The sequence below is a fragment of the Gadus chalcogrammus genome, chromosome 11 (assembly GCF_026213295.1).
Source record: "Gadus chalcogrammus isolate NIFS_2021 chromosome 11, NIFS_Gcha_1.0, whole genome shotgun sequence".
Taxonomy (NCBI): Eukaryota; Metazoa; Chordata; class Actinopteri; order Gadiformes; family Gadidae; genus Gadus; species Gadus chalcogrammus.
Genome location: NC_079422.1, coordinates 5,447,348 through 5,466,975, shown reverse-complemented (window position 1 = coordinate 5,466,975; position 19,628 = coordinate 5,447,348). Strand labels below are relative to the sequence as shown.

Sequence of the window (19,628 nt, the reverse complement as noted above, 5' to 3'; positions counted from 1 at the left end):
ATGGGCCACTTCTTTATTTAGTCCTAATCTGTTTCCCCAGGGCAGACTGACTTACTAACAGGATATCTTCTAAGACACTGCACCGGGGCGAGCGAGAGAGAGAGTGGGAGAGAGAGAGAGAGAGAGAGAGAGAGAAAGAGAGAGGGCAGGAGGAGGAGGAGAGTGAGAGGGAAAAAAAAGAGGGAGGGGGGTGGGTGTGAAGAAGCGCGCGCGAGAGAGAGAGAGAGAGAGGGAGACCGATCAAGCAAATAGAGGAGGGAGGGATAGAGAAAAAGGGAGAGCACAGGAGAGAGAGAGACACGCCGGACGGAGACACGCTGGAGAGAGAAACTGAGCGATCTACCAGAGAGAGGGAGAATGCGCGGTGTCCGGGTAACGCTTCCACGCTTGTTTCCAGGGCCTTTGTGAATACACCATGGGATGCATCGGCTCCAGGACACTCAGTAAGACCGGCTTCTCTTTTCCTGTCCTTCCTATCCGCCGCATGGCTAGGTCTGGGAGGGAGGCTGGTGGTGAAATAGGGAGAGCAGTAAGAGGGGTGGGGGGGGGGGTCCTGCGGAAGAGAGAGAGAGAGAGAGAGAGAGAGAGAGAGAGGGGGAGAGAGAGAGGGAAAGAGGTATGGGTGGACCAGGGCAGGTTTTGTATGGAAGAGCATGCATGCGGGGGTGCATCAACCTATGCTGCTGCTGCCACTGAGCGCAGTGTGTGTGTGTGTGTGTGTGTGTGTGTGTGTGTGTGTGTGTGTGTGTGTGTGTGTGTGTGTGTGTGTGTGTGTGTTATTGTGTGTGTGTGGGATGTGAATGCACAGGCTTCAGAACAATCTCTGTGCATATGAGATGATGACAAGATGTCACAGGCAGTGTGTGTGTGTGTGTGTGTGTGTGTGTGTGTGTGTGTTAGTGTGTGTGTGTATGTGTGTGTGTGTGTGTTAAATGTACCGCGGATGCTGCTGCTGTGTGTGTGTGTGGCGGGGATGAAGGCGGTGGTTTGCATCCCCTCCTCCCCCCTTTCGTTGATATATGATGCTGTTTGGCAGTGGCTGTATGTGTGTGTGTGTGTGTGTGTGTGTGTGTGTGTGTGTGTGTGTGTGTGTGTGTGTGTGTGTGTGTGTGTGTGTGTGTGTGTGTGTGTGTGTGCAGGATAAAGGCAAGAGAGGGATGGAGCGGAGGAGGGAAGAGTGAAAAGCTGAGCTGGTGCTATGATGATGATGTTGTGGGTCGGCATCGCAATGGGAAACCAGGAAGAACAAAAGGAGGAGACAAGGGCAAGGAGAGGCGACGCTGGCCGGGGGTATTACCGGGGCAGTTAGATCCAGTGTTGTGCATGAATGGAAAGGGGTGGAAGACGGCATCAAACACATGCTTCATTATTTTTATTGCGGGGGGTAGAGGTTTGAGGGGGTGCTGGGTGGAGGGGGGTGGACATGGAGACAGAAAGAGAGGGAGGGGCTTTAGGTAGAGGGGCTTGTGGGATTGTGTGGAGAATTCCCGCTAGGACCGTCCTGGTGTAAAGAATTCCACACACTGAATGTCCGGACAACTCGTAGCCTCGCCTATGCAGACAGGCAGGCAAGGGGAGAGGAGCCAGAGAGAGGAGATGGGGAGAGAGGAAACGGGGAGAGGGAGAGCGATAGCGTGAGAGGGGGATGGGAAATGACAGACATCAATGCACGTTATAAATAACAGCATTGGTTTTAGGTAATCAACAAAACAAATTGATATGTAGCGTTTACATGGGGGTAAGATCACACTCGGACCCCCCCCCCCCCCCCCCCCCCCCCCCCATCACACACACACATCTAAGTGTGTAAATTCAGGGTGCCCTCTTAAATAGCAAAAAAAATCTTAAATTATGCAGCTCAGCGTGAAATATTCATAAGCCACTTAGCATACCATACGCACCAATCAGTATTTATGTATGTTCTGTGTGGTCACACTAAAGAGGGGCCAGAGCTAGGGGTCAGTTAATGTCAGAATCCCCTTACAGACAAGGTCACCCCTATGGCAACGTAAGGACCCGTTCTCTGAGTAGATAGCAACGAGGGAAAGAAACACACAGTCGTTTCTACATGAGCACAATACGGTGAATCTCTACAGGGGAAGAGCAGAGTGAGGTGTATTCTGAATACAAGGAGAAACATGGCCACTGCTTGAGCTCAGCTACAATTATCAGGATGTCTGATTACAGGTGTGTGTGTGTGTGTGTGTGTGTGTGTGTGTGTGTGTGTGTGTGTGTGTGTGTGTGTGTGTGTGTGTGTGTGTGTGTGTGTGTGTGTGTGTGTGTGTGTGTGTGTGTGTGTGTGTGTGTGTGTGTGTGTGTGTGTGTGTGTGTGTGTGTGTGTGCCTGTGTTTGTGTATCACATTCACAGCCATGACACAATGAGAGAGCTATGATTTAATCTTTCTACATAAATAGCCTACCACAACATAAACAGCCATTTAACAGAACACATCTAGCTGTGACATTGCGGGGGATTAACATTGTGTGTTATCTCTTATAGCTCTTATTGTATTCTAAATGTCATAAAGAATTTATGACGCCAGCTGATATTATATCATTGAAATTGTAACGTTGTCATTTCTGATCAGCCACATCCGAGACAGGAGGCCATCGGCGAGGTCCGTCCACCTGCCCCCGCGGAACGTTTTGACACGGCCCGAATGCCCTTTAACAACATCGATATGCTTCCGCATGGACCTGTAAACAAGCACTTATTGACACGAACGCTGTCCAGTGAGAAGTGTATGCTAGCTAAAAGGCTTGACTGTCAGTCTGTCTTCTGCTGTCGCTGAACTCGAGCTGGTGTCTCAAGGCGTGGTTGTGTTTATCCTGGGTGAGAATGAGCGGCGGATGGGTGGGCTAGTATGTGAAGGCACACGGGAGTAGCGTTGGACGCGTCTCTCTGCCCTCTGTTGATAACATCGGCTCCGTGTCACGTCTGACAAGAGCTGGCTCGGTAGTCACGAACATATGAGGCCGCTGTTTTTGTATTACAGGTACAACAACCTACAACAGTCCTCTGTCGTGGTATGTAGCCTACTCAGACCTATGTAAAACCGAAGACCTCTCCCTGTCCTCACAACACGGAGCCCTATGAGAAACATGCCTCACTGTGATTGGTGACACTAGAGCCTGGAGGATATCTTTGATTGCCTTTGCTTGTTACATTTTATTAGACGATTAAATCTATTTGATCATGGAATGGGCCTAATATGTGTCCATGGTAATGTATTGATTTTTAAAAGTGAAGGGGGATGTATATATCTCTATATATATTTCTGGATTAAAGGTAGTCATTGCAAATCATGATTATCAACAACAACAAATACTAAATGCTAGGGGAGCTTGGTGTTGACGATTTTAAAGCATTATCCCACTCGGATGAAAGCCATGGTTTAGTTCCTCGCTAAATAGGGCACAACAAAGATCAGGTAATTTCATAGTGGAAACATTCATCACATTATAAATGAGGACATGCAGTAAATCGAATGGAGACGATGTGGGTTCCAGAGGTCGAATTTAGAAATAAGTGAGGGACATGACAATATTTCCCACCTCCTTTCTCTCTCTTCCCCCTTCTTATCTCATCCAACTCCCCAACCCTTTCCGTCTCCCTATCTCCTCTCTACATATTTGTTATCCTTTTTCCTATCCCTCTGTCTTTCTGCCATTGTATTCTCATGTCTCTCTCTCTCTCTCTCTCTCTCTCTCTCCCTCTCTAGCTCTCTCTCTCGCTCTCTCGCTCTCTCGCTCTCTCGCTCTCTCTCTCGCTCTCTGTCTCTCTTCACGATTTCTCTCTGTTGATGGGCTTGGCATGGGGCTGCTGCTGACACACTGTTGAGTGAAGAGGCACTATGAGCCAATTCTATTAATGCACTCTTTGTGTGTGTGTGTGTGTGTGTGTGTGTGTGTGTGTGTGTGTGTGTGCGTGTGTGTGTGTGTGTGTTACTCTACTGTTTCTAATATTGCATTACAGAGAGCAATCCCTTGAATTCAAATTGTTAATGTCATCAAAATTACCACCAATAGTTAATATTCATACAGCAAAACACAATATCCCAATACAAACAGAAGATGGATTGACCTGACTGTGTACTGGCAGGACGCACATGTACACAGAGATTACTACAACTAAAAAGATTATCTATTCTGTAACAACCTACCTCAGAGACTTCCGACGTGTGGACTTATAAAATGTCATCTCTAGCTTCTAAAATGTTCTGCAAGGTAAATCTTATAGATATGTAAAAATTACAGGATAATAATGACTGACATAACCTGTCAGTTATGTCACTTAGACAACCAGACCTTAAGAAGAGTACCCCTATACCATCAATGGTTTTGTGTGTGTGTGTGTGTGTGTGTGTGTGTGTGTGTGTGTGTGTGTGTGTGTGTGTGTGTGTGTGTGTCTGAGCGAGCGTGCGTCCATGTGTGTGTGTCTATGTGTGTGTGTCTAATGACTGAGTCATTAGATAGGTTATAATAAATATGTAGTAAAAACAAAATGGCCTCTTGTGCATATGGCAGTGTGTGTGTGAGCTTCGAGCTCGCCCCATGTGAGTGACTGACAGAGCACTTGTGAAGTGTGTGGTTGTTGATAAATGAGAGGCCGTGTAAATGCAAGGGTGGCAAACACTGTGAGTCACCTTTACAGTGAGCTGGGGAACCGACACACAATGCTGGTGAAAATGTTTGTGTGTGTGTGTGTATGCTTAACCTTTTGACTAGCACTGATTAGCAAAACAAAAAGTCTTGCTCTCTCTCTCTCTCTCTCTCTCTCTCTCTCTCTCTCTCTCTCTCTCTCTCTCTCTCTCTCTCTCTCTCTCTCAAACACACACCGCTCTTTGCAAATAAAATAGAAAAACAAAATCTTGCTTTCATAACACTCCCCCTCACAAGTACACTCATCTAACACCTTCCTCTTAAAGAGCCGCCATAATTGTTGTCATCTGCCAATCACAAATACACTGAATAAAAGCTTTAAAGCTTTATTTTCATGGGATTTTGCCTTCAAAGACAGGGCAGTGAAGAGAGACAAAAAAGTTGGTTGAAGAAGACAAGAGATTGACGCGTAGCTTCGGATCCAACATGGGCCGCTTCAAAGCATGTAGCCCACGTCATGGTTAGCCTGCCAGCCTAAAGCCCCCCCTCCCCCCAAGCTTCTTTCTTATTTGGTCTGAGGAGTCATAGCCACAATTATCATTAGCTTGAGTTCGTTCTGATGTAGGCCGGGCAGTCGGGCCTCCCAGCTGGCTGCCGGGTTTCCAAGACAAGGAGGCCTCTTTCTAGCAAACACTGCAGTGGGCGCTCTGCTGCTGTAACCTACTTAGCATCAGAGCATCAGGGTCTGAACCTGCGCTGGATGAATACAGCTGCTACTTTTAAAGGCTCACCAGATTAATGATGTCACCTCCTTCCAGGACCAGGGCTTGTAGGGCAGCATCGCAAGACACTGATACGGCACCGGGAATGTCCGCCATGGTCTAAACACATGTTCGGCATGTGTGTTTGTGTGGGTGAACTGTACACATGCCTGTGTGATTGCATGTGCATCATGTTCTTGGACATGCTCCTCCACCCTCCTCCACCCTCCAACCCTCCCCTCCACGGACCCCTCCCTCCCCTCAGCTTTCACAGAACTCCTCTTTTACCAGCTGGGTCTCGGTGCTCAGCTGTGGTCTTGCCCAACTGAGAGGCTCATAAGTATCCCAGCATCTGCACACACACACACACACACCCACCCACACACAAACACAACAACACATAGCCACCAGTAGTGCTGCTCCTCCAACAGCCCCCCCCCCCCTCCTCATGGTAGCAACCAGCCCGAGCGCAGCTGTCCCTCAGTAAACAGGCGGCCCTGGCGTATGACGTGGCGGGCTGCAGGGGATTGACAGTGAGGGAGAGACGGATGAGGCCCGGCATTCTGCGCCTCTGTTGGCGCCCATCATGCCTCCCACGCTGGAGCAGAGTGGGCGGTGGGGGGGCGGGGGCATTTTTACACGACCATGCAGCCGCTGCAGATCCCCCATCGTTCGTTACGCACAGCCTCCCACCCATTCTACATCTCTCTCTGTCTCCCTCCCCTCTCCTCCCCGCTCCTCACTCCTTCTCCTCCACTGAGCTGAGCCGGGCTCCCACATGGCTGCAGGGGGGGATCCAGCGCCGTACCGCTGTGTGTGTGTGTGTGTGTGTGTGTGTGTGTGTGTGTGTGTGTGTGTGTGTGTGTGTGTGTGTGTGTGTGTGTGTGTGTGTGTGTGTGTGTGTGTGTGTGTGTGTGTGTGTGTGTGTGTGTGTGTGTGTGCTTGTGAATATGTCTGGTGTGTATGTGTGTTGCGGAGGAGGATGGAGAGCGCCAGGGGACAGAGAGCTGGCTCAGAGCGGCGGTCATGTGCTCTGTTGTTGTTGCCGTATCTCCACCAAGGGATCCAGCCTCCTCAGGAGCAGATTTACTTACCATGGGATGTGAGTCCGAGTGTGTAGAAATACAGGGTGTGGACGGCCAAGAAGCTCAGAATTACATTGGGGAGCATCCGCTTCCACAATCCTCCACCGTAGAACCCTCCTTCCTAATACAACATGCTCTGAAGTTCTGGTTTGAGGCTGTGTGTGTTTCTTGAAGACAATAGGAGACGAAATGCTAAAATATATACCACTTGTAGCTTTTCCCAAAACGACATTTCCATAAATTATACAAGACTTTGAGTCTGACCCAGTTCTGTGCTGATGCCCAAAGGCTGCCTTGCGTCTTTGGAAGTGCGGTTGTGAGCTCGGGAACCCTGCATCGGTGCCTTATAGGAAGAGTGATGGCTGCTCAAATGCTAATTGGCCAAAGGTTGTGTAATGAGAGAGAGGGAAAGGGAAAGAAACAGTCAAAGGCAGAGGAGCAAAGACAGCATAAAGAAGAAAGCAAGAGAGTCAGAGATCGAGAACATGCAGGCAGAGAGAGAGAGAGAGAGAGAGGGAGCGAGAGCGTGATTCTATGTGACATTGCTCTTCTGGGTGCACAAACATATATCGGCTGTCGTGTGGACATTCCCAGGTGTACGTGTTCTCAGGGCGGTTTCCAATTCGATCTCGTATACAGATTTTTGCTGTGTATGAACTCTTGGATCTCTTCTCTTCCTGAAGACTGTTCCATACAGGTGTCAATCTGGGAAAGAGCTTTAGCCGTGCTGATCATGGATCCATCTGAACATCTGAAGGAGCAGCAGACTCCCCCAGTGTCAACAGTGCTTAAGGAACATAGCAGGGATTGAGTGTTCCCTTGTCGACCGGAAACAAACCAACAGCGAGCCCTTCTGCTGTCTCCGCCCCTCCTTGTTGACGTGATGCCTGAGGACAGAGCCAGAGGAAGGGATATGAATCTAGTTACGAGTGTCCAACCAAGAAGACAGCGAGGAGCTGATTGTCTGCGAATGACTGGGTCAGTGGGTTAGAGGGCCCTGATGGTGGGATGATGGAAACCCAGCACAGGATGTCTCTGTGTCATGGCCCTGTGACACATTGGCTGCCGTGGAAAAGAACTCATTCACATAGTGACCCGGTTGGTTAGTTGAGTAAGGAAACCGTCCGGATCTTTTGGGAAAAACGTGAGGATTGATCGGAATGTATTCTAAATGCTGCATGGTCGAGGAAATGGAATGCAGCTCAACTGAAATTGCTTAATAACAATGTCATGGTTTCCAGAGATTGTACAAGGATTCTCCGCCCAACGAATATGGCTGCTGGGTGAACACAGGATATTACTCATCATTAGTTAAATACACAGCTCCAAAAAAAACACAGTGTGCACTCACAGGAAGGCACACACAAAGACACACATACACGTGGAAACCAGTGTACACATGCGGGCACACACACACACACACACACACTTACACGCAGACACATTCCGAGTGACACAGGGCACTGGAGTGCACCCCCCCAGAGAGGAACATGCAGGGAGCACAGATAGCGCGAGGAGCACCAGGAGACCGCCGCGTGTTTAAACTCCATTACAAACCCAGTCCCCCCTAATTAAACTAATATTTTAATTAGGATTTGGACAGCCAGGAAGAGGGGGAGGTGGGATATTAACATTCATTAGTCCTACAGAGAGCATGTCCGTCAGGTGAACCCTGCACCATACACCCAGTCTATAAGGCCGTGGATCACTGCATCGCTCCTTGGCTATTTTGGACAGTGAAGCAAGATAGATTGAAGAATTAATTTGTGGTGTAAATGTCATGGAACTGAATTAAAATGAGCATTGTTTTTCTCTCTCCCGCCCTCTCTCTCCAACTCTCCCTCCATCTCTCGCTCTCTGTCTTCTGTCTCCCAGCGGCAGACGGTGTGCCGGTCCAGAAGGATGGGGAGCAGGTAAGTCTTCCCCATGTCGTACCCTTTTTGTCCCTCGACGGCTCCTGTGGTAAATGACTCGCCACTGCGGCCTCTAGGGGGCGCGACCCCGGCCGCCCGCCTCAGACCGCTGTCCCAGGAAGGTACCACACGACCTGCTGCTTCTGGGAAGACAGATTGTCTCCCTCAGCTAATAGCTGCTCGCCCTCTCCAAGTGCTAGCGCTCCATGCTACTAGCGTAATAGTCCCCTATATAGGCTGACACTCTGTCCGTGTCGCTATACTTCCACTACATTGGTGAGACGGTAAGATGTAGCTGGAAGTATGCTGCTGCCATCTCTGCTGCTTGTCTGTGCGACAGAGCTACGCTAAGGGCTGGGATTGAGTATAACGTCAGATCGATATCTTCCCTTTGATTCTCTCTACCATTCATCTTCTTGAATGCTTCTTTTCAACTGCACTTTCCTCTCATTCTCGTCGTTGTGTCTCTTCTCTTTACTTCTTTTCGCCTTTCTTCTCCTCCTATATTCTCTTTACTCTCCTCTCCTCCTATCTTCTCTTCTCTCATGTATTATCTCCTATCCTCTCTTCTCTTCTCCTCTCTCCTCCCTTCTCATCTCTCCTGGGAACTGAGAGTTATTTGGAGACACACGTCTCCACAAGTGGGAAAATAAGTAATTTGGTCTCAAATGAAGAAAACTCTTTACTTTTCTCCCAGAAGCTCTGTGGGCAGAATCCATTATTTATTTAACCATTGTTCCCTATTATGCCCGTCATCGGCTTGGAGGAAAACTGTAACACACACACAGAGAGACACACACACACAAACACACACACACACATACACACGAAACACATATTCACACCACACCACGCACAAACACACGCGCAAACACACACACAGACACAGACACACACACACACACACACACACACGCACACACACACACACACACACACACACACACACACACACACACACACACACACACACACACACACACACACACACACACACACACACCCAAACACACATTCAAATCACACCACAAACAAACACACATGCACATTCACACCACACCACACACATCAGCGATACCACAGCACACATCAAGCCCTACTTCAACAGGCATTATCTGCACCACTCCAGCTCTAAATGTCTCACTAAATGGACCCAGAGATACTGAGAATACAAGGGATGCGGGATTGTAGGGCAGCGATAACAATAAAAGCATACAGCCATTAGAGAATATACAGATACATATGCAATATGTAGCAGACGGCAGCTGAAAGGGCTAATGCTATTATTTACGTTGTGGTGAGAGTGCACTCAGGCTAAATGCTCGGCGGCAGAATCAGTACAACGGAAGTCATTTTAGGAAATTATCTTGGCAAATTAGTGACGCCAAGAGAGATGCTTATGATGGTTTAATCACCCAGACCAGTATAATGGTCCTTTAGGAAAACACATAATACAACCCAACAAAAAAACACCTTTCTCAATAATTGTATCCAGACATGGACATTTTTTAAAGATTTTTGAAGCGGTGGAAAGAAAAGCCTTAGAGTGTGGTCTATAATGTAGACCCTATAATGTTGATCTTTACTTGAGTTTGGATCCTATATCTGCCGTACGAGCGGATGTGAGGTTATGGAAGTTATTAGCATTGGTCCGCTGGATAACCCATAGTCTGTTCAGCCACAGTCCAACTGAGAGGGAGGAACGGTGACACATAGATTACCTCTTATCTACTTTGTCGCAGGCATTCTCCCCATACATACAAGAATGCAGTCTGGATGTGCTCTCACACACACACACACACACACACACACACACACACACACACACACACACACACACACACACACACACACACACACACACACACACACACACACACACTTAGACTGGCACACACACACACACACAGTTTGGGACTGGCTTACAGGGTCTTAGCCACGGATGGAGCCTGGGTGGGGCCGGCAGGGAGGAGAGAAACCTGCTCATCCACAAAGTTTTTCGCTCTGCTGCACACGTCTTAGAAACGATAGACTGATCCATTGTTCCATCCTCCCCTTCTCCCTCCCTTGTTCTGGCTCCGGGACGCCTCCCTTTCATCCTTATCCTTGGAAATCCTGTTGTCCTGCATTGTTCTCTCATTCTCCTCCATTGTCTCTCTTTACCTCCATCTTTCTACTTATGTCTCTCTCTCTCTCTCTCTCTCTCTCTCTCTCTCTCTCTCTCTCTCTCTCTCTCTCTCTCTCTCTCTCTCTCTCTCTCTCTCTCTCTCTCTCTCTCTCTCTCTCTCTCTCTCTCTCTCTCTCTCTGTCTGGCATGTGTGGTTTGCTACCCCTCTCCACTCTCTCCCCACACCGACCCTGCTCGTCCTTCCCTCTCTCCTCTTCCCTCCTCTCTCTCTCTCTCCATCATGCACGTCATCGATATCCTCTGTCGTTCCCACTCTTCTCTTACTGTCTTGCTCCCTCCTCTCCTTCTTTCCCCATCCCTCTCTCCTCCTATTTTTCTTCCTCAGCATGGACGTTCAGAATTTTCATGGGAAGGAATCAATGTAAGTGTTGTGATTACCATTCCTTCATCCTATACTTTTTTGACCCTCCTCCTATCATTATCGTTTATCTTGCACGCTTTAAGTTCACTCACCCCCCAAGAATCGACTCTCTCCCCCTCACACCTCCCTCCCCTTCTCTTTCAGACTCAATGGTACGGCCCCTTTTAATAATTGAAGTGAGCAGATACAGATACTAGTCCATTATTGGATATAGGCGCAGGTCTCAAAACGACACTTCCTAATCGCGTACCAATTTGCAGGTTTTATTAAATCATAACTTTTCTGAGATCCTTGTTGCATTGTTTGTTTGATTGCTTGTTTGTACATATCACCCGACAACTTATTAATCCTCCATCTACGTCACCTCTCAACTCACCCTCTCTCTCACTCTCTCTCTTTAACTCTCACTGTCTGGTGGGTCATGATATGCACTGTCCACACAACTCGCCCACACACACTTCCTCCTCCTACTCCTCCTCCTCCTCCTCCTCTGTCCTTCTCCTCTCTGTTTCCCCCCTCCCTGCTCTAGCTGTCTATGGAAGACACCACATCCATCTTGCCACGGCTGAAGAGGAACTCAAACGCCTATGGGATCGGAGCTCTGGCTAAGTCCTCTCTGACAGGTGTGTCAGGTGTGTGTCTGTCGCTGTGAACTGGTAAACGGTCCCCATGTTGGCCCCTGCCTCAACCTCTGCCCCCACTCCCCGCGTTGAGGCTTGAGTCAACATGGCACCCAAACATGGGTTCCCCTGAATCATCCCCCCTCACCCCCCTTCACCCCCCTGCTATGATATCCCTCGTCAATGGCTGCCATTGATGCTAACGGCAATTAATTCAGCCAACACACACACACACACACACACACACACACACACACACACACACACACACACACACACACACACTCACACATAAAATACACTACCCACAATTCATCTTAACATGTTTTGTTGCTTAGAAAGAGGCAAGGGGTGAGACATGGTTTTACGTGGTTGTGTAAGTGGATTTGACAACAGAACAACGTATAATGCGTCTGTTGTGATGCTGTGGTCTCCACGTGTCTTTGCAGCCTGGTAGCTGTCTTCATCTGTGTGCCCTGAAGTGTTTTGTCAGAGTGCTGTGTCTGGGTTTTGTAGTGTTCCTTGTTGTGCAGTGCAGTTGCTGTGGCAGGTGTTGTGGTACAGTCCGTGATGTAGTGCAGTTGTCGCAGTGTGTGCGTCTACTACAGATGTGCCCTAGAATGTGTTCTTATTTTATTATTTGCATAAATGCAATTTTTCATACACTGCCATCCAAAAGACTGAAATAGCAAAGGGTTTAGAGAAGGTGCGCCGTCATTGCAGGATTATATCAGCCAGCATCAGCTTTCTTGGCAGGTTTGATTCTTTCCTTCAAAATAAAAGTACACAATGTAGCTGCTGTAGAAGCAGAGTTTTTCTGATATGCGGCAAGGAGAAACAGAGGAGAAACGGCTTAGCCAGTGCAGCCAAGGAGAAGTGTGGAAGCTAGTGCACAGGCAACCATTCTCCTCATTCATCAATACATGAGACCACCTCACCTCAATTACCCTCCTCCTATATTCTTTGACGCTCCTCTTGCCATATCAGACACCCCCGGCCTCCATCCCATCCCCACCCCCGGCGGCGGGGGTCTCATTAAGCATACATGTGTCTCCAGCCCCGTCATCTTACCATCCGCTCTTCCACCATGCTCTTCAGGAGGCTAGTTTAGATACGGCCACGCCCCCACTTCCTCATTAGGGGCCTTCACAGGTCTCTGCACACCCAGACAAGATGTGCTGTTCACTTAGGTGCTCTATCTCCATCATCATAATCCATTTACATCATCCTCCTCCTCCTCCTCCTCCTCCTCCTCCTCTCCCTTCTTCACACTTCACCCTATCCGCACATGACTCTCCTACACCGCCACAGCCCTCCTACACCGCCCCGCCCTTCTCCATTTCTTCAGGTTTTAATCCTTCCCTCATACCCTCACCCTTCCTAGTCCTTCAGTTCTCTCGCTCTTCTATTTGATAACTTTCCACCTGCTTGTTTTCCTCTGTTCTTCTCCTCTTCCTCTCTTCTCCTCCCCTGTCCACGTACTCCTCTCTTCACCTCTCTTCTCCTCCTCTCTGCTCCTCCTTCTCCTCTCTCCTCCTCCTCCTCTCTTCACCTCTCTCATCCTCTCAACTCATCTCCTCACCTCTCTCCTCCTCCTCCTCTCTTCACTTCCTGCTCCTCTCTTGTCCTACTTCTCTCTTCCCCTGCTCTATACCCCTGCTCCTCTATCCTCCTCCTCCTCCTCCTCCTCCTCCTCCTCCTCCTCCTCCTCCTCCTCTCTTGTCCTCCGCCTCCTCTATACCCCTGCTCCTCTATCCTCCTCCTCCTCCTCCTCTCTTGTCCTCCGCCTCCTCTGTACCCCTGCTCCTCTCTCCTCCTCCTCCTCCTCCCCAGGCGTGAGTCGCTCCATGAAGGAGAGGGTGACGAAGCCCACGGCCATGGCCCAGGGCCGCGTGGCCCACATGATCGAGTGGCAGAACTGGGGCATGCAGACGGTGGGCGCCGGGGGCGTGCCCATCCCCCGCATCACCACCCAGGAGCGGGAGAATGAGCGGCGGCTGGAGAACGACGCCTACAGCGACCTCAGCGATGGCGAGAAGGAGGCGAGATTTGCCGCAGGTCAGCGTCCTGAGACACAACATACACACAACCCTCACACACACACACTCGCACCTCTAATTTGTTAAACCCTGGGTCGGCCAACCAGGTCACCTCACCTCCCGGGATAAATGATCATGACTTTCAGCCAGTGGATTTATAGCCCCAGCCATGACGTCTTCACCGGAGCTCTTGCGGTTGTGCCCCGCCTCCAGGCATCCTGCAGCAGTTTGCCATCTCGCAGGCCACCCTGATGGCATGGACGTCCATGGACGGAGAGAGCCTGCGCTCGGGCTCCAACCAGGGCAGTGTGGCCCACCTGAGCGAGGTCAACCAGGAGAGCATCACCAGCCGAGGTACGTCTGGGGAACCAGGCCACTGGGGGGGGGGGGGATTCAGCTCACACAGCTGCACTGGAAAGGTTGCAGCTGAAGGTAGAAATGCTGAATTAAAACCACTGTGAATAGTTTTGGAGAGTTGAGGAGAGTTGTAGGTTTGTTTCTAAGTATTCTCGCAGTGGATGCCTCCTTGTCAGGGAGAGTTTGACGTGCAAGCCTGACCAATCACGGACCGGATGCTTGGAACAAATGGGGCCCTATCTTGCATCCAGCACAATTGACTTTCTACACTGACGCATGTGTCGTTGCTAGTTTCCAACTGGCGCAGAGCGTTCTTTTCCCTCCAGCGCCACGCGTCTGTAAATTAGGGAATGATCTTGCGCCCGAAGGGGCGGTTCGGCAAAAGGAGGAGGCGTGTTCTGGCGCAAACGTTTCCTTGTGCTATTTTGCAGTTTCAGAACAACAAACCAGGAAATACCTGGTTTAAAGTCAGTGACGCGTTGTTCAGATGCTATTTTAAGGGTGCATGCATAATGTTGCTTGTGCACCTTGCGTATACACTTTGCTTCTCTCATCTACCTAGCCCCACATTCTTTTCAATGCATCTGCAAACACCGTACAGCAAGCACATATTTTCTTGACACAGACATCGTGTACAAGCCCCTAACTTTTAGGATTGATCAGTCTATTATTTGATCGTGAGAAAACATTGTTTTACTGCGAGTGAGTGTTAAAAAGAATGAATGAATGCGGGCGCGCGTGTGTGTATGTGTAAAATAATTAATGAATGCAGGCGCGTGTGTGCGTCCATCTGTTTGAACACACGCAAACTAAACACGTAACGCATAATACATTCCATGGCAATGTATATTAACGGGGGGACGCATGCATATTAGGAACACAAGTCGATAACAATAATGCATGCAATGTTTTTTTATGATATACGCAATATACGTTTTTTTATGATATACGCAATACATTAACAAACGATGTTTGTTAATGTATTGCGTATATCATAAATAGAACCACAATTACCGCATATCATGTGTGTTAAGTTTTCTTTGCCGAAATTTATTTGAGGACTCAGTATTTGTGGAAGAAAACGCCATTCCATGTGTGAATTAGGCCATATTATTTGGCCATAGACTGAGCCATTTGAAGTTTGAAATTCATGTGGTCATGCATCTGTCTCATCGGAGACTGCAAACGCGCTGTCAAAATATCAACTCGTCAGATTCAAATGCGCTCATGGCTCTTCAAGGGGATGGGAGATGGCACTCTCATTGGTTTATTGCACGTTACGCCCAAACCACACCTACGGGTAATTAGGCTACCTCAGACCAACCCTTTTAAGATTTGCGCCGGGCGCAACAGTCATTAAAGCGCTGGTAAAATATATAACATCGCCATAGAACCGCCCACAAAGCTACTTGCGCTTTGCGCTGCTCACTTGCGTTTCAGACCGTTAAAATAGGGCCCTTAGAGTCTAATCAGTCTGACTCCACACAGTCACATGGTGACGTAGCGCTCTATGTAACATTGTGACGTAGCGCTGTATGTAACATGGTGACGTAGCGCTCTATGTAACATGGTGACGTGGCGCTGTATGTAACATGGTGACGTAGCGCTCTATGTAACATGGTGACGTGGCGCTGTATGTAACATGGTGACGTAGCGCTCTATGTAACATGGTGACGTGGCGCTCTATGTTACAGACGTTCTGGACGAGTCACATGGTTACTTAGGGCCAATGGATGAAGAGGCTGAGACTTGTCTCTAGGTTACATGACGTCAGGCCCATCCATCGTTCCAACTCCGCGGTAAACGTTTAATGGGCTCATGTTGAAGGGCAGACAAGGCTGTGTGTCCTTTTGCTTGGTCAGGAAGATGTCTAGTTGCATTTATTCTTTCTCTGCCTGCAGGGATAATAGTGCTCAACCAAAACGCTGTGTATATATATGTATATATATATATATATATATATATATATATATATATATATATTTATATATATATATATATATATATATATATATATTTATATATATTTATACATATATATTTATTTTTATTTATTTATTTATATGTATAGGCTCATTTCTGGCCACCTTATTTTGCTGCACATGTTGTGAACGAGTGTTCACTGCCAAGGAGTAAAGTGTTTATCTTGCTTTGTAATGTTTTCTTCTTTGATGTGATGTGTTGAATCTCAAGACCTGAAAAATCTTTAAAACAAACTGATGGTAATACAAATCCCAGCTCTGAGACGATGTGAAACAAAATTCCCTCCCCCTTTACTTTGCATAACGGACAGAAACGTCTGAAACAGAGAGGGTCAAAGGTCATGTTGACACGAGATGAAACCTCTGTGGGACGCTACAGTGTGAGTGTTGCCAAAGCGTTTCCCCGTCTGATCGTAGCCCACCTTGGAGAGCAGCTGTCAGATCACATTCTCAACAGTTTGTAGGGTTGATGTGCTACAGCTCTGGTCGGTGTGAGGTCGGGTCCCAGGCCAGCACCCCCCTCACCCTGCAGACCGCGGCCCTGGACAGGGCACAGGATGGAGTCACACTCTCTGTTTGGGTTTTCTATCGTTCATAGTTTGCAAGGTATAATATATACCATCGACAAATCGTTTTGGAGATTTCTTTGTTCGGTAGAAGTCAATCAGAAGCAGTAAAGGTAGCAGTAGAAGTCATATAACTAATTGCACTCATGTAAAGTGAAAGCGACGTTAGCTTAAAGACCTGGCTGTAACTCCTCCAGACCAGATACTGCACCACTCCTCGGCAGACGTGTGGCCCCACACCTACGTCTCCCAGGGCCTGTACTGCCTCTCCTCCTCCGACGCCTGGGAGCCAATCAACAACGAGCCCTCCGGCGTGGCCTCTCCGGCCGCCGGCTCCTACGTCATGGGCGGCGCGACCGAGGGCTTTGACGGACAGACGGCCTCCCAGTACCTGTCCCAGCAGCAGCAGCCTCAGCAGCAGCAGCCCCAGCCGCAGCCTCAGCCGCAGCCTCAGCCTCAGCAGCAGCAGCCTCAGCAGCAGCAGCCTCAGCAGCAGCAGCTCAGCCTCCAGCAGCAGAGTCAGCTCCATCAGCTGCAGCAGATCCAACAGATCCAGCACTACCAGCACCAGCAGCTCCTGCAGTATCAGCAGCAGCAGGTCAGTGGACTGCAGGGCTGGACACAAGATAAATGATGCTGCTAAAACAAAAGTCATCACTCATAGATCATGCATCTCGTTTTAGTAATTAAGCAGGCCGTTGGTGTTTAGAGTCTGTAAGGTTGAACAAAGTTGTGATCCGATTGGATCCGCTTGGAGAGGTCAGTGACCAAAGGATCAAAGTTGAGATTGTTTGAGGTTTGAGTGCACCGTCAAGGCGGAGGATTCAAGCTCTCCGCCACGCTTGGGGTAGGATCAACGCCAGGCTGGGCTTTCATGCTTAACTTATAAATGCATTGAAGGTGATATGTGAGGTTGGCCTTGGATTGTTATCAATTATTAGTATTAGTATGAGAAATAAAATGACACAAAAAAAAAGAAAAAGAAAAAAGAAAAAACACAATAACAGTCTCAGGTGGTTCATAACGTAATTATAATTTTTTTATTCGATTTTACAAAGCCTCTCAAAGGGTAGAGAAAAACACATTTAATTAAACACCGACAGGCAGGGAGCAGCGAGAGATGGGACACACAGAGGAACCTGTAATTAAAAGGAACAAGAAAGCAGGGACAGGGCTCTGTTGCTCTCTTCGTGTTCAGGGAAAGACTGTCTGTGATCCCCCAAAGATAGGCGCCTCCGCTCAGTGCGGTCCATTAGACCAGGGGACGGACGCTTTGTGGAACCAAGAGGACAACACACATCCAGTTTTAACACGTTCCACATGTCCTGCCTCCCCTCATCACGGTCAAACCCGTTCTCCCCGGCCCAGTCCCTGGAGCAGCGGCTGCACAGCGCCAACCACTCGCTACAGGCCACCCCCAACAGCACCATCCACAGCCTGGCCCCGGCCAGCTACCCGCCGCTGGTGGACCTGTGGAACGGGGCGCAGACCGAGGCCTACCAGGTGGAGGGCGGGAGCTACCTGGGCGTGGCCGCCGTGGTGGAGCCCAGCATGGGGGTCGTCATGGGCGACGACGTGATTGGCACGGAACACTCCCCGCTGCTGGAGCAACAGGAGGAGGAGGAGTTTAAGGTGAGGTCGCAGGGTCGCGACCTGATTGGAGACAGTCTTCTCCTGTATTATATCATATTAGTGATCAATCAAAAAGGCAGTTCATAAAGGTACTTTTTGGAATAAAAAAATCATATATTCTGCATGAGAAGGAAAGATTATTTATATTTTTAATTGTATTGTCTACACACTCATCTGCCCTGGTTCTGGTCCTGATAGGATGTGTGTGTGACAGAGTGGAGCTCGCCGTCTCCACGGTGACCGGCCAGTGATTGAATTCATGGCTGTATTATAATAAATCCAGTATATTATATTAGTCTACAATATAATATGTAAGGATAAGGGTAGCCTATATTTTGTGTCAAGTTGAATGCAGATGCTGACAGGGACGGATGTGTCATCCTATTTAGTGAGTTAAATGGTGGGACTGTCGCCGTTTAGAGAGTCGCGTCGCTTTTGGCCTACAAATATAGATCCGATTTTTTTATGAAGTGTTTAGACCGCGTCAGAACCAATAGGGCAACATTGAGCCGCATACAGTATATTAAAAAATACATCTTCTGCTATTCGATCAGTAGGGGATTGGTTTGGCCTGACGAATCATATTAGACTATGACTATGTAGTCATTGACAACCCTAGTATAAATGGATGTTCATAAGTTGGAAAAAATGCCTATCAAACATTAAATTAACAGCTCTCTCTCTCTCTTTCCCTCTCTCTCCCCCTCTCTCTCTCTCTCAGGAGGAGGAGGTGACCTTATGCATCGAGTCAGAGACCGCCACGCTAACTCCCCCCACAAGACCAGGAGACGTCTCCTCCAGCGGCAGTAGTCCGGGGCAACCGCCGGTCGAGCCAATGACGGAGCGGAAGGCGTCGGACGTCAGCCCCGGCTACGCTCAGACTCTGGAGGAGAAGAGCGACGGGCAGCAGGAGGGCTCCTCCCCCTCCATGTCCGCTAACTGAGTACCGCGCTGCTCTGGGGGAAGGGGGGGGGACTCTAACGGACTGACCCGAACGGACTGACCCGAACGGACTGACCCGGGCGTCAGAAAGGGAAGGAGCGCCATGACTCAATACATATTCCCATCATCCATCGGCTCCTTTTCAGGGCTCATCAACACGCGCTGATCTTTTTGGGGGGTTGTTGTTGTTGTTGTTTTTCCTAATTTCCTGGCCACTCAGACTAACGCTGTCACCGTGGCGAGGTGGTGAGGTGGCCTCCTAGGGATCACCGAGGATGCAACCTAGGACACAAGGAGTCTTCATAAAGCCTTACATCCTGTAGGTCACATAGGAGACTAAGGGAGGGAGGGGGGAGATAGAGAATGAGGGGGATCAGAGAGACAAACCTACCAAGAGAGTGATGGTTGATGTGACAACCACCCCAAAACAAAACGGGGGAACAAAGAAACATGCATGCTGTCAACAAAGACACACAACCCAACCTGGTCATCGTCTTGTAACGATAACAATAAATACCTATTGTAAGAATACCTTCAATTAAAACAACACTTTTTAATGAATACCAAAAAGAAAATCACT

General features: G+C 48.7%; 1 protein-coding gene across 3 annotated transcripts; it reads left to right on the top strand.

Annotated features, from left to right (window-relative positions):
- Positions 1-274: 274 nt before the first annotated feature.
- On the top strand, positions 275-19,411 carry fam131bb (family with sequence similarity 131 member Bb). 3 transcript variants are annotated; one of them, XM_056602172.1, is made up of 9 exons: positions 275-443; positions 8,324-8,361; positions 10,875-10,910; positions 11,440-11,533; positions 13,364-13,588; positions 13,783-13,923; positions 16,672-17,072; positions 17,843-18,106; positions 18,828-19,411. In XM_056602172.1, the coding sequence occupies exons 1-9, from the start codon at positions 416-418 to the stop codon at positions 19,047-19,049; spliced, it is 1,449 nt and encodes a 482-aa protein (XP_056458147.1). In that variant the 5' UTR covers positions 275-415; the 3' UTR covers positions 19,050-19,411. The 3 variants fall into 3 exon arrangements, with proteins under 3 accessions (XP_056458147.1, XP_056458146.1, XP_056458148.1); XM_056602171.1 differs by having other exon boundaries at positions 11,440-11,542; XM_056602173.1 differs by lacking the exon at positions 10,875-10,910 and having other exon boundaries at positions 11,440-11,542.
- The last annotated feature ends 217 nt before the right edge of the window (positions 19,412-19,628 follow it).

What these genes read in the sequence shown, in the direction of transcription:
- fam131bb (XM_056602171.1), top strand. Translation starts at nt 416, where the DNA reads ATGGGATGCATCGGCTCCAGGACACTCA. An exon ending in TCCAGAAGGATGGGGAGCAG is followed by an intron (nt 8,362 to 10,874) that starts GTAAGTCTTCCC and finishes TTTCTTCCTCAG; the next exon opens with CATGGACGTTCAGAATTTTC. An exon ending in CTCTCTGACAGGTGTGTCAG is followed by an intron (nt 11,543 to 13,363) that starts GTGTGTGTCTGT and finishes CCTCCTCCCCAG; the next exon opens with GCGTGAGTCGCTCCATGAAG.